The 15,700-nt window shown below is 43.2% G+C and overlaps 1 protein-coding gene across 7 annotated transcripts in view; it reads left to right on the top strand.

Annotated features, from left to right (window-relative positions):
• Positions 1-15,700, top strand: part of FBRSL1 (fibrosin like 1) — a 740,088-nt gene that overhangs the window by 690,586 nt on the left and 33,802 nt on the right. For all 7 annotated transcript variants that reach the window (XM_074972522.1, XM_074972528.1, XM_074972526.1 and 4 more), the window contains one exon: positions 14,089-14,482. In XM_074972522.1, coding sequence (XP_074828623.1) covers positions 14,089-14,482 — 394 coding nt within the window. The remainder of the gene's footprint in view (positions 1-14,088; positions 14,483-15,700) is intronic.

Raw genomic sequence — 15,700 nt, 5'->3', positions numbered from 1 at the left:
TGCTGGCTAGGTGTCTCTCCAGACACGTCCTGTGCATCAAAGAGAGAACCTGCCCTGTCACTTACAGTGGAGAGAGAAGCTGGTTTTGCTCACTTTGCATACCCACCCAGAGTGGAACCTTGTCCTTACCCTACAGAACAAACTGTTAAAACTTTGCTCTCTGCTGAACAATTGATAAGATGTAAAACAGTTCATTTTTAACTATCGTACATTTGCATTTACAGAAAAAAAGCAGCTCACGAACGGTAAACTGGGGAGCATTGCACAGAGGCTGCTTTCAGCTTCAGGTGCTGTTACACAGCTGAGCAAACATGCCTTGCTCCTTGTATATTTTTTTTTCCTGGAGAAATGTTGGGGTCCAGGATTAGACAGTGGTGGTTATTTAATTTTAAAATAAATGTCCAGCATAAATATAGGCACAACTTACCCAAATCTGTGAGGAATTGTAAGGGGGTGGTAGTGATCCTGTATTGTTTATTTGAAGAACCCCCACTATATTAATGAAAACTTTAATAAATATAATATTTTACCCAAAGCCCTTTAAACTGCCTTGTCCCTCCCCTGTATTTCCTTTCCCGTCATCGCTTGCCAGCAGGGCGAGCCACCGCCTCCTGCCCAGTTCATTCAGTGATGTCGCGATCCAGCATTTGCAGTGTCACAATTCATTGCTGTAGAGATGATGCTGCAGCCTCAGATGGTAGATTTTGAAATCGCTGCATGAACAGCCAGGAGAAGCAGGCAGCTTTTAAAGGAGAGTTTGTGGACTCAAGTCCTGTACTGAATATCCATATACTCAGACTGAAGGTAAATCAGTAGGGGAGTAATGCTGCATTATTGTGGTGAAAGCTGGGATTCTCCACTGGTCATGTTCTTCCTGTTAGATCTTAAAGTGAGAGCCCTTCTGCCCATCTCTGGTGAGTAACCAGGTAGAAATTAATGATTCCATGGCATTCTATATAATTTTCTTTTAAAAAAAAAAAAAAAAAAAAAAAAAAGTAGGAAATAATCTTCTTGACCTGGTCAAGGATCTGTCCTAATTAGAGCAGTGAAAATCATCTTAGTAATAAAGACCCTATAACCAGGTCAAACTCACCCTGGGTAAAATTTTCCAAAGCACTTACGTGACTTAGGGGCTTAAGTTTCACTGAAGATCAGGCTCCTGCATGCATAAATCCCTTTTGAAAATTGAATTTAGGTGCCTTTGTCGTTTAGGTGCTTTGGAACATTTTACCCCTGGTTTCAGATTTTGATAAACCCAAAGTTTAAGCCAGGTCCACTGCATCCAGTTTCAAGCAAACCTGGGTCCAGTTACATTTCAGGTGGAAATTGCATGCAAGTCAGTGATTTCACATGTATCAATTCAAAACCCAGCAGTAAGTACTGCTTTAACTGAGTTTCTTTTTGAACGCTGGGTATGTCTCAAGTGAAACTCATAGTGTGCTGAGCCCTCCCTCCACTCCCCACCAGAAGAAAAGATTCCTACAGACTTCTGCAAACTGAAAACATTGGTTTCCTACACATAGCTAGTTCTTACCCTTAGCTTGAGTGTGATCTGGGATGCATAATGGGTACTCAATTTGCCTACTTAGTCACTGTATTACAGCTAACTCATTCATTATTTAAGATCTAAATGGAACGGTATAAAACAATATCCCATTTGGTGAACTCATGATTACCCGGGCATGGAGAGGAGAGAGGGTGCTCTTGGTTTGGCATTTTGGTTAGTTATGTAGGGCGAAACTCTTCCTTTGGATTTAAGCCCATTTAGAGCCATGTACATGCATCTGAAGGCAGAAGTCGGCCTTACGTATTAAAGTCCTCAGTTTTGCTGTATGTTTCTAATGGGTTTAAGAAATGATAGACTAGCCATCTTAGAACACAAAATTAGGTCTTAGGAATGACCTTTGTTCTCGATGCAGCCCAGCTACAAGGGGATGGGCACTTCCATAAGCATTGTGGTGATGTGTACAATACACACAGTGATGATGTGTATAATAAGCAGAAGCCTGAACTGACATTTCATATGCATAGTGCATGCCACATTCTAGAAAAGAGATAATAGCCTTATTTGATCTTCCCAGCTCTGTTCTCCACCTCCGACCTTCAGGGGGGGAAAAGATACCTGCTTTGTTCTTTGGGTTCTCTGTGTGGCAGTGAGATGGATAAACTCTCTCCCTTGTAAAAGTGTGCTTATCCTGAATAGCATGAAAAGAGGAACCATCCATGCTAAGGCACATACTGCTGTGCCTCGCTACTTAGTTGCCATGTCCATTTTCAGGTGAGAGCCATATTGCTCTGCATATTGCGTGCATGATTCTTATTGGCGCATCCCTTCCAGCAGGTCCCTGAGCTGCTCAATCTATCATCCTTCATTAGGAAAGCTATTGGCAGTTAATTAAGTGGTGATGGACCCAAGCCATGAAACTAATCAAAACGAGTTCGTATATAGTAACCTTCAGGCTGTGAACGGCTGGCTGTCGCCAATGAGGAATGTCACATTACTTTTTCTTCCCCCTTGTGGGCTCTCTCTTGGATCTGTCAAACCAGATTTGGACAGGAACCAGAGTGGCATGGAGAAATTATAACAAATCAGGAGCAATACAAGATGATGAGCAGGTAGAGGGAGTAAGAGAGTAGGTTTGTATGTTTCAGCACTGTTTCCTCTTTTGGACAGAGGTGCCAGAGAGGAAAGAGAAGCATCAGTGATCTTCCTAGTCAGAGAAAGAGGAATGGCCTTGACCCTGTGCCTGTTTGGCTGGATACTGGGAGGGTTCTTGAAATCTTTCCCCATTCCCAGCAAAAAAGAGACCATTTGAGAGAGTTATTTTTCTTGGTCTAGGAGTGCTCTTTCTCAGACCTTGTCTACACTTGCGGTGACGTGAAGGATACATGTAACTACAGGCTGCAGTGAAAGGCAGGCTGCGTCCACATTCACTGTGGTGTGCAGCAGCGAAAGGCTCCAGCAGTAGGGAGGCAGTTGGGACACTATGGGGCTAAAGATAGACCTGGAAGGCACTGCTGGGCATACAGAGAGCCTTGTAGGGTATATACCTTCGAGTTCAGGGCATGCTATGCCTATGCAGGGCCGCACTGTCCACACTGCTGTTTCATAGAATCATAGAATATCAGGGTTGGAAGGGACCCCAGAAGGTCATCTAGTCCAACCCCCTGCTCGAAGCAGGACCAATTCCCAGTTAAATCATCCCAGCCAGGGCTTTGTCAAGCCTGACCTTAAAAACCTCTAAGGAAGGAGATTCTACCACCTCCCTAGGTAACGCATTCCAGTGTTTCACCACCCTCTTAGTGAAAAAGTTTTTCCTAATATCCAATCTAAACCTCCCCCATTGCAACTTGAGACCATTACTCCTCGTTCTGTCATCTGCTACCATTGAGAACAGTCTAGAGCCATCCTCTTTGGAACCCCCTTTCAGGTAGTTGAAAGCAGCTATCAAATCCCCCCTCATTCTTCTCTTCTGCAGACTAAACAATCCCAGCTCCCTCAGCCTCTCCTCATAAGTCATGTGCTCTAGACCCCTAATCATTTTTGTTGCCCTTCGCTGGACTCTCTCCAATTTATCCACATCCTTCTTGTAGTGTGGGGCCCAAAACTGGACACAGTACTCCAGATGAGGCCTCACCAGTGTCGAATAGAGGGGAACGATCACATCCCTCGATCTGCTGGCTATGCCCCTACTTATACATCCCAAAATGCCATTGGCCTTCTTGGCAACAAGGGCACACTGTTGACTCATATCCAGCTTCTCGTCCACTGTCACCCCTAGGTCCTTTTCCGCAGAACTGCTGCCTAGCCATTCGGTCCCTAGTCTGTAGCGGTGCATTGGATTCTTCCATCCTAAGTGCAGGACCCTGCACTTATCCTTATTGAACCTCATCAGATTTCTTTTGGCCCAATCCTCCAATTTGTCTAGGTCCTTCTGTATCCTATCCCTCCCCTCCAGCGTATCTACCACTCCTCCCAGTTTAGTATCATCTGCAAATTTGCTGAGAGTGCAATCCACACCATCCTCCAGATCATTTATGAAGATATTGAACAAAACCGGCCCCAGGACCGACCCCTGGGGCACTCCACTTGACACCGGCTGCCAACTAGACATGGAGCCATTTATCACTACCCGTTGAGCCCGACAATCTAGCCAGCTTTCTACCCACCTTATACAATGTTTATACAATGTTTATACAATGTGCGAGCTGCGCATGCAGGATCTGTACTCTACAAGCGACCCGAAGTGTAGGCCGACCCTCAGCTAACCATTGATTTAATTTCTGTACTCCAGATTGTCTGAAAGATCATTCAGACTACTTTGGAGGAGATCTAGCTTTCAGATTTACTTTTAACAATTTTGTGTGCATTCAGGGTTCTCTGATGTCATTTTTTTTTAAATCAAAACCTTGGTGAGATTGTTCAGATGAAATAAACTTGTTGTGTTAGCCCAAACAGGATATTCAACAACCTGGCAGATCCTTTTCTTGTAGCAATAAGAAAAGGATTTGGCATTTAACCTCTTGAAATAAAACCAGTGTGAACTTCAATAGCTCAGTCTTATCAGGGCTTTGCTATAATAACAAATTGTGAAAAAGTGTAATCATGTTTCCAATGTGACCTTGGCAAATCTGCTTTCGTCTGTGATGTAAGAGAGATTAGGTGATCCTAAACAGATGTCTGTTTTGAAAATAATACATATATATGAACTGTATATGAAAGATACAATTTAAAGGAGCTCTATATAACAAGCTGTTCTATTATGCTGAACAGTAATTGCTCTTGGAGGTTTGAGCTATTGATTTATTGGTGGGGGTTCAATTTCAGTGTAAAGACCTGTGTTCGTGATTTAATTGGAGTGATTAATAACTCACTCACAGGGCCAGATGGGAATCAATATGGATTTCAAACAGCAAAAGTAGTACGTTTTCCCATATAGTGTAGCAGCTGATAGTTTGTTATTTACACTTGCTAGACTAATTAAAATCACAAGATTCCTTGATATACAGCAGGGTTTTTATCTTTTTAAAAGCTTCAACTTATTGAGTTGAATACTTGGGTTTGCGGTACATATTTGTGTTTGTTTGGGATTTCTGGTCAGCTCCTTAATAACCTATATATCCTGCTTCATATCTACCACTTCAAAGTAAGATTGTGCCTAGAATACGGTACACGCTGCAAAAGAACCTTTACCTAGTAAACACAAGATGTTTGTACTGTTTTGTGGTCAGGGCAGTAGAATGCCCCTTACGTCATTGCTTTTCAGCTAGCTGGCATCCGCTTAGGAGCAGGACTGAAGGGATTTAACATTGCAGTGTTTGATCCAGTGTTATAGTCCTGGATTAAAAGACAGTATGAAGCTTCCAATCTCATTACAACCCCAGCATTCGCAGTAGGTACCTGGGCTGCAAATCCAGCTTCAGTTTTGCATTGAATCTGTGCCAAAAGCAACTTTACTGTGAAAATGCAGCGTGACTCATTTTTCTGAGGATTTGAATGGTTTCCCTTGTTCTTTATGCCCTGGCCCCAATCCTTACGTTTGGTGCCCATTTCCAGTCGGCTTTTCCAGCTTCAGAGTGTCGTCATGCATGCTTGCAATGAACACGCCTGGATATAGCACTGCAAGCTTGAAATCTCCAGGAATAAAACACCCCATTAAAGAGCCATAAAGCAGCAAATCAGCATCAAGTCCATAGATCTGAATGCTGTTAGGAAGCATTTCTGAAAAGAAAAAGAAAAATCTCCTTTGTTCTGGAAGTTTTTCCCAAAATCCACACAGCTGGTTAGGAAGCAAAAATGTTTAGCAGAACATGGTTTGATTTTATATAAATGTTTCTCAAGGAAATCTTTCACATAGCAATCTGATAATGCTAATGGGATAAATTCAGCATGCACAGGCATTTAATTGTTCACTGTTAAAAAGGTAAACCCTATTAGGAAATTAGCCTAGATTGCAGTGTATATAGGGCATATGATATTCACTATTTCCTAAACCACTTTTCTGAGTTAGTACTTCTGTGCTGGTAATGCAGTGACTATGTCGGCAAGGAAAACTGTCATTATGCTCCTGAGGGAGGTGGTCTATCCAGTTTTGAATTAAAATGTTGGAGAATTGCTACTCTCACACTTGTGGGTCATCAGCTCTGTGTTAAGACTTTGAGATGCTTTCCTTATCATACTACACTGCAAATGACTTTAAATGATCTTGCTTTTAAACTTGGGTGCTTCAGAAAAAACGGTACGCTTGAAAGTTAATTCTGAGGACTGAGCTGACTGCTTTTTGCCACTGTTGCTTTCTTCCAGTTTGAGAAGCTGAAGGCTTGTTACAGCCCCAACATACAGCAATCCAGCAGGTTAAATGACTTGGGCAACACAGTTTATTAAAACTGGCAAGTGCTCGCTCCAGTTCTTTTCCTGATAGTCAAGGCTGTCTGCAAGAGTAATTGATAGTGGCAGCTGTTCTAAGGGTGTTTTAGATTGTGGCAAGACGATTTGACTTGACAGACAGCTCTGTACAAATGAACTGAGTGATAGGGGCTGAATCCAACTTGATTGCAAAAGGAACTTCCTGTTGAAAGACAGCAGCAAAACTCATTCACCAGAGACGAACTTTGGGAATCAGTGGCAACAACAAAAAAACTTCCCTCTCTCCTTTGTTCCAGTGATGCAAGCTCAAAGCAAGGCATGGGGATTTGTGCTTATATTTGGCCCATTTTCCCCTATGAGAAGAGACTTTCATATTATTATCTGTTGAAAGTTCACTAGGTGCCTGGTGTGTTCTGAAGAGCATGCACCTTGGAAGAATGCTCTTAGCATAATGGCATTGGCGTGGGATAACACCAACTAGCCTGTGGAGCAGATCATTAGAGTCACCAGGGAGATTTAGTCTTTGCATCATGATAGTAACAGTTCACATTCTATGGCACCTCCCATCCAAGGATCAACATTAATGAATTAATCTGCATGGCCCCATTGAGGTAAAACAAGATCACCCCATTTTTACAGCTGGAGAGCCTGAGGCATAAAGAGGCTGCTCACAGTAACACAATGAGTTAGTCACAAAGTTAATCATACTGCACCCAGATCTCTTGACTCATAGCTTCGTGCTGTAACCATGAGGACACCTTTCCTCAGTTAAACTCAGTGATGATATGAAAAAGATGAGATGTTATCTCAAGGTGCGAGGGCATATAGGTTATGTTACTGCATAGACTTAGTCCCTGGGTAGTAGTGTGCAGTTTTACCCTCCTACAGTCACTTCTCTGTTATTGGCTCATAATCCTTGCCTATGTTTCTATATTAAATACATTTTACATATGTGATACCATTAAGAAAAAAATCTGTATTTTTAGATATAAGTTGCCAATCTTTATTTTCTTAACAGTGAGTTGCAGTTATTAGATATATTTGAAGGGCCATTTATGTTGGGCAACTTCTACACTTTTGCTCTGATAGCCTGAAATATACAGACCAAGCAGGATAATCCATGGTATGTCTGATATTTTAATTAGTGCTATCTTCAGATAGTAGCCTTGGGGCAAAAATGTAGAAACAAGAGCAAAAGTCACTTCATTATCTGGAGCTGTCACTTACATAGCTCTTCTTACCTTCTACCCACTTTACAAACATCAGCTACTGTATTGTGTCCCAATGCCAAAGCAAAATGTGTTGCACCACCACACACTTATAACTATATATTTGTGCTGATGATGTTACATATCCACCATACGTAATGCTGTACACATACAAAGCACTATTTAAAAATTGTGGTGTAGCTTGATTGATTCAGCTCTTCCTTTGGATATTTTCTTTGTTCATTCCAGTTGCTGAAAATCTTGTTTTTACTTGACTGATTCCTAATGCAATGAGTTCAAAAGCTCACCTCTGTGGCTCATGAACTCATTTCAATATATATGTCCCATTAACTCTTGTTACTATGCTTCCACACATTGCTTGCTTCAGTTACAGTAACCATGGTGTTTGTATGGTTGAGGAGTAGTAATAGCTATCATGGGTTAGGTCTGTGCTCTACAGGAATGATGGGAGTGAAGTGATGGGTGTGCGGTTAGATTAAAATAGGTTGCTGTTGGAGTTTTTTATAAGATGCCCTGGAATGGAGAGAGTTAGAGACTTTTCTCTCTCATGTTATCCCACCATCCTTAAGTTTTGATCTCACAGAAAGAAAGTGCGGAGGGCTAGAGAGCGCATCCAAATGACACCACTTTCTTATTTCAAGAAACAAAGGAAAGATGCGCAAACGAGATGAGATAATTTCCAATCATATCCTATAGGAGCTGACAAGTTCCTTTCCATAACAACCTGCAGCCACAAAGAGCAAGAGGCAGGGCAGCCGGTCTGGAAATGCTGTTGCCCTAAGTACTGTTTGTATAACAGCAGCCACCTGTTGGAGTCCTCAAAGCAGACTTTGCAGATTTAATCCCCTGCACTTGAGCAACACTTAATCAGCTTGAAAGCAAATTCTTGTAATAGAACAGGTTTAATTTGTGTTTGGGAGTTTTTGTATTGTATTTTGTTTGTGATGGTGTATACCTACATCTTGGATGCCAGTGGGGTTGGGTGGAGAGGCAATTTTTTTTTAATTTATTCTCATAACGGATTTTAAATCCAATCAGATTTTACATCAAGTATGTGCAGCAGGTTCATTTGGGCTCAGATAAACCCTTCAGGAATTTACTTTCGACTGCACAGTCAGTTGTGTGTGTTGGTCGACTGTCCCTCTAGGACTTTAGAATCTTCAATCGATAATACTATATATGCTCACAGATTTCCTGAAAGCAATAGCATAAGCCCTCACTACTGTTTAAAAATACAGACATTTTCTTCTTAGCCAAGTCAAATCTGAATAGTGCAGTAGCACACTGCTGATATTTTGCAACATTGCAAGTACCAGTTGCAGGTGATCAGGCAGACAAGAGTTACCGAAATGAGATCATTTTTATTTCCTTTGTTAAGCCAGTTTCAATCATGTCCTCCTCTCTTTTTCTCCACTCCCCCCACAAGAAGCAAGGTGTGTTTAATTGTCTTATTAACAGAAGAAAACTCTCTTGGTGGAAGAAGTCCCATGAGCGTGGTTAGAAAATAAACAAAGTTGGCATACTGAAAAGGGGTAACATTGTGCATGGTGGGGAATGGCAGATGCTTTCCAGCCTTTACATACCATGGCTGAAACATGAATCATTGTAAATGTCAGATTTCCTGTGAAAGGAAGAGCTGAACTGACATGCGTTCAGCTTTAATTAAGCTTGAGTTATTGGAGCTGACTGTCAAGTCTTAGGCAAATTGGCTCAGCCTGTTATCATTAAGCATGAAAATTAACTACTCTAGGACTTGGTAAAAATAAACACATTTTTGATGCTAGAATGTTTCAGTGTGCTATGGTGAATCCAGGGCTTGTTATGGGAGGCCGGGCTTGGTCAGGTAGGTCTGTATGATCAGAGGGGACTGAGGTATGTGACCCCAGAGCAGAAAGTCTGAAAGAAGATATAAGAGGCCCAAGGAACAATTCCACATGTGAATAGCAGTCATCTCTGATCAAGTGAAGGCAACTTGTGCAGAAGAGGTAAAAAATTCTCTTAGAAAGAGAGTGTGAAGTGGAAGGTCTCTTTGGTGTTTTGCAGAGGAAAGGTCTGAAGTTCTGGATATTGTTCTGGATGGACAATGAAATCACTTGAAAGAATAAAAACCCAGTTTTCTAGTGGAGCTCAGTGAAGTTGGAACAAAGCTGATTTAGTTCTCCTGTGCCACCTGAATGTACATGAACACACATGTATATCAAGAACAGAAGGGGGAGTTTTGGCCAGGAATTTTCTTAATAATCAATAAGTCTAAAAAACAAAGTAAAGCATTTTGGAGGGTTCGTATGATTTTAGTAAGATGTCCCAGGTAGTGACTGGGACCTCTTACTATAAATGTGGGGAGAGTTATGTGTACGTAGCTGGGGGGGATGCAGGAAGGTTTTAGCGGGTGATAAGTGGGTATTGGTTTGGGGCACGAAGCAGAGAGAAAAAAACGCTGTTTTGGTTAATATTGGCCTGGATGCCCCAGGAAAACAAAGAGATTGCTAGAAAAGTGGGACATCTGTTCACTCTAAGCATAGTGTGTATCCTGTAAAACCAGTGTTCGGGGCATACCCAAGGGAAATTATTCTGCAGTGCTAATGGTTGCTAGTAGCCCTATATACACCTCTGGTGAGAAGGGTTCTCCAAGTACACCTTTCTAGTGGAAATACATGTGTGTTGTACGTCTAACAAAGACACATGACTAAAACTGAGATGTGTCTCCATTTGGGTAAAAGTGTCCTATGTTCGCCTGACTCTGTCCTCCCTGCCAGAGACTAAATCCCTGGATCTGAGCAACCCTGGTCTTTCAGCAGGTATGGAATCCAACTTCCAAGCTGGGGTCTGGATCCAAATTTCACACTTTGCCTGCATCTCAGTAACAAACTGAAACAAAAGCACGGACCCAAACACACCCCATATCTGAATATTTGGGCTTGGACACATAGGCGGCGGGTGAACATGCCATTGGGGAAGGCCAGCTCCCGGCCCTTCCCTCTCTGCCCAAGGCCTCTCATAAGAAGAATATAAGAACGGCCATACTGTGTCAGACCAAAGGTCCATCTAGCCCAGTATCGTGTCTTCTGACAGTGGCCAATGCCAGGTGCCCCAGGGGGAATGAACAGAACAAGTAATCATCAAGTGATCCATCCCATCGCCCATTCCCAGCTTCTGGCAAACACAGGCTAGGGACACCCTCCCTGCCCATCCTGGCTAATAGCCATTGATGCACCTATCATCCACGAATTTATCTAGTTCTTTTTTGAACCCTTCTACCTTCTCCCAGCCCCGGAGCACTGGGCAGGCAGTTTGGCCAAAGCACCCCCAACCCCAGGCTTTTGTACACCAGCCCCAGCTTGCCTTTCCCAGCCTCTGTGCCACAGGAGAGAAGGAAGGGAACTAGAAGCAGGCAGGAGGGGGCTTTGGGGCAAAACATGGGTGGGGCTACGGAAAGCTGTTTGGGAAGGCACAGCCTTCCCCTGCCTACACTACTTGCTACCCATGCTTGGACCAGTCTCTGCTCTCTTCTAACCACCTCTCTCTATGCTTTCAGTTTTACTTATGTGCACCTACCTGCCCGCCCCCTAGTAAATCAAATACATGAAGAGGTTTTATTTCAGCACGCTGTACTACAGTTATTAAAAAATGGGAACGGTGATAACCAATGATAGTTAGACCCATCCATCCATATATGACCCTCATTACCATGGAATCTGGTGTATGTGGATTTCTCCCTGTAACTCGCACCAGATCTTTCCTTTCTAAATACTTATATGTTTGTACTTGACATGGGGTGAGGGGAAGGAGAGTCTCCTCTCTCATGCCTGATGCTTTTCTGCTGCAAAACAAATATGTATCCTAGTGTTTTCATTAGGTCTCAAATTGTTCTCAGACAAAAACTAAACACAGAGAAGCATTTCAGTGTTGCAATTTGAGAGATGTGAGTTGCCAGTAAGAATTAGACACGTGACCACAATATTCTACAGCTGATTGGTCATTTCAGTCAGCAGGGAACTATAGGCTTTTGCTTTGAGAAACTTGCAAACGAGCTCTAACGCTGGAACCACAGGGAATCAATAGTTGTGTATAAAACTGGTCGGACAGCTGCTTTTAATGGAACAACTCATTGATGTGTTTTGGATCCAGTTGATTTATTTTTTAACTCAGCTTCTTTAACTTTTATGGCGCCGGTGTGTTCATTAGTCTATATTGCCTGTAATTACACTGTCTAAAGTTTAACTCTGAATGGGCCTATTGGATGGAATGAGCTAATAGGATTTCATAGAACCTTTGGTCAGGAATGGAACCTGAGTGTTTTTAATGGGATGCCTCTAGATAACCATGGGATCTATAATTGTGAATATGCGTCCTTTGAAAAGCATATTGGGTGGCATTCTGGCCCTGTTGAAATCAGAGGTAAAACTCCCATTGACTTAAATTTAGCCAGGATGTCACCCATTGGATTTAGATGCATTAATAAAAATCGATGAACTGTTAGATTAATGAAAATTTAATTTTTAGAAATAAGTACAGTCACTTTAAGTATTAACTATAATAAAATCTATTTACCATTATCTTTAAGTCCATAAACCAAATCACATCTGAAAAATACAGTGACACTGACTATGTGTAATACTTTATATAGTAATTGATTTGGGACATCACTAGATTGTCTCAAAATGGGGATCAGCTGACAGGGGTTTGAACTACCATTTGATCCACCTAAAGCACTGGAATTTCTTTGGAATTCCCACTCATTTCTGCCACTCGTGAGTTATGCAGTCACAACGCTTCCCGAGCTCATGAGAATAGCTTGTTTATTTCAGTGCCTTTGTCCCACTGTATTCTGGAGAGTGTGTGTGTGTGTGTGTGTGTGTGTGTGTGTGTGTGTGTGTGTGTGTGTGTGTGTGTGTGTGTGTGTGTGTGTGTGTGTGTGTGTGTGTGTGTGTAATTGGCTTTTGCCAAAAGGAGGAGGAAAATAATCTGACATCACCCTGTCATTGGATGTATATTTTATAAATACAAAATGATTTGGCATATTACAGGGAAGCAGAGAGCTTGATTCAATACTGCCTCCCTCTGGTTTCATGCCAGTATAACTCCAGTGAAGTCACTGAAGGCAGACAGTGGTGAATCAGACACAAAGTAGAATACGTAATGCAGAAATCGCTGCATGTTGTGTGCATCTGTTCCCACACTTCGTACATCATGAATATATTTCAGTGCTACCCGGCCCTTTTAAAAGTTAAGAGTTAAGGTAATTTCAGAAGTGGAATTTGTCCATGTTAGTGCTGGGAGCATGCGTGGGTGGGTGTCCGTGTCCCTTTCTCACGTGTTTCTCTGTCCTGTTCTCTCCGACATCTTGGGTGGGCTGAAGATTATAATAAATAAAACCCTAAAATTATTTTGATATAATAAAAACATGTACAGTAAACTTAACACTTATAGATCTAGTGGGGTGCATGTGTTGGAGAAGCAAATGAATGGCAGACTTAGTCAATGGAAGGCTCCTCTTGAGATGAATTATGGAGCATCCCTGCACTTCAGGGATATGTACATAATGTTAAAAGGGAGTTATCTTTGGAAATTGAGTATTCAGCATGTTGCATGTGGTTTCTCTTCTTATTTTAGGTCTTTTTTTTTTATTCCTTGGTCTGATTTTTTTTTGTTGTTGCTGCTGTTTAATCCCGTCTACTGGCTTGAGCTTCAAACTTCATTGGAAAAATGAAGACACAGCATTTTACTTGGAAAAAATCTGTGAGGAATTTAACCCATTAAAGAAACTCATTTTGATTGGTACCTATCAGCTATTCATTACCGTATTACTTATGATTTTGGCATATGTTACAGCAGTTAGTATGTTCTTTGATATCCACAGAACATTTAGGGTGAACAGGACTGCCCTATTGTGCTCATTGTAGGTTTTCCTAGACTTCTTATGTTCCATCTTCATATGTGAATGTGCATCCAATGAACAATCATTGTGCCATCCTCTCTCTCATAAAGGGCCTTGGTATTCATCTCAGAAAGCATGCTGAGGGGTGTTAAAGCATGCTCTTGTCAGTGATTAGTTACCATCCCCATAGCTATGAATGGCAAGATATACCAGGCAGGTTACCTTGAAAGACCATTGAGAAAATAAATAAACCGAAACTCTTGTGATCAGATTTACGGTTGTGGGATTTATCATCTATTCCAGGAAATTAAATTTGGTGGGAGATGCATTAGCAGTAACTTGAGAAGCATTCCTGCTGTATTTAGTGTTCTACAGTCGTAGTAAGGTTATATGTGCTTTGCGTCAAGCACCCCCTAGACAATACTTTGATCTTTTACACACACTTGAACAAGTGCCGTGTACTGGACAGACTGACAGACAAACATACCATCGTGTTGTGATGATACTACCACAAGCTAAATATGACTTTGTTCTTACCGGGCAAATATTCTGCAAAATTGGAAAATAAACAGGGATGCTTCAATATGTCACTTTTCTTCTTCTTTTTCTGTAAGGTCCAACCTTGACTGACAGACCTGAAGCGAAAGCAGCGACCATCCCCAAGGTGTCAGGACTAGAGCGCAGCCGGGAACTGAGCACTGACGTGCCCTTCGTGCTGCCTATTCCCAGCCCCCAGCCAGTTGCTGCTGTTGTGACTTCCACTTCTTCTGCGCCCACGTCAAGCGCCAGGGCAAGCCCGCTGTTGAAGAAGGAGCCAGTGATCTCAGCACCAGCGCCGCCAAGGCTCACACCCCAGCCGCAGCCTCGACCCCAGTCACAACCTCAGCCACGACCACAATCTCAGCCTCAGCTCATACCTGAGCTTCGGACCCAGCCTCAGAATCACATCCCTCCCCCTCTCAACTACCAAGTGCATCACCAGGTGGCCCACAACGGACTCAATATCAGGTAGGGGAAAGGGTGCGTGCATTGCTCCTTTGTGAAGCATTCAAACCCTGCTTCCAGGTTACAATTAATTGAAAAGGTATTAAAATCTCTGTAGAATAGGCCATAGGCTTTCTCATTTCCTGGGAAAGGTGCTCTACTTGTGAGAGGCATTGTGTTCCTCTAGGCCAACACCACATAGCCATGTATTTCCAGCTGTATTGGGTAGCTGCATAAAAGAGATTGTGACTAGAGCTTCCCTAATGAACAGGGGTTGTATAGCTGTGGGGCAAAACTTTCTAGGGGCAAAACTTTCTAGGTCCGGCTTCCAGTGCATCTGCAATTTTTTCCATCAGAACCAGTCAGCAGAGGACTTTGTACACCTCTACCCTGATACAATGCGGTCCTCGGGAGCCAAAAAATCTTACTGCGTTAGAGGTGAAACCATGTTATATCGAACTTGCTTTGGCCTTGAGCATTTCCGTTGTTAATAGTCACTTCCCGCCCCCTGACTGACCCCTCAGAATCCCCGACCCATCCAACCCCCCCCACTCCTTGTCCCCTGACTGCCCCCTCCAGAGACTTCCCGCCCCTAACTATCCCTCCCAAGACCCCACCCCCATCTAAGTCCCCCTGCTCCTTGTCCCCTGGCCGCCTCCTCCAGAAACCCCACCATCCCTAATCACCCCCAGGACCCCACCCCCTACCCAAACCCCCTGCTCCCTGTCCCCTGACTGCCCCAACTCTTATCCACACCTCCGACCCCTGACAGGCCCCCCGGGACTCCCACGCCCTATCCAACGCCCCCATCCCCTGACCACCCGGCCCCCAGAACCTCCGAACCATCCAATCCCCCATCCCCTGACTGTCCCCTGAGACCCTCTGCCCCTTATCCAACCCCTCGGCCCCGGCCTGGCACCCTTAACACAGAGCAGCATGTCGGAGACAGACACGCTGACGTGCTGATCTGCCGGAGCACGCTGATCCGCCCCCCAGAGTGCTGCTGCACCGCGTTCTAGCCAAATTCGTGTTCTATCGGGGTAGCGGTGTAATTGGGAAACAGTTTGGGTTTTCACAAAACCATTTTTTTCCCCCGGTAGACTCCAATTGCAAACCCATAGGCAGTCTTCGGATTTGGCGTGGTCACGTGTATTCATAGGACATCGGTGTAGTTTAACTGGTTCACCAGAACTATTGGGAAAAAAACAAATTCCACACCCCATTTGGACGTTTTTGCAGGGA

This window comes from Natator depressus, chromosome 15 (genome assembly GCF_965152275.1).
Source record: "Natator depressus isolate rNatDep1 chromosome 15, rNatDep2.hap1, whole genome shotgun sequence".
NCBI lineage: Eukaryota > Metazoa > Chordata > Testudines > Cheloniidae > Natator > Natator depressus.
Note: the sequence above shows the minus strand (reverse complement) of the source record. Positions and strands in the feature narration are given on the sequence as shown.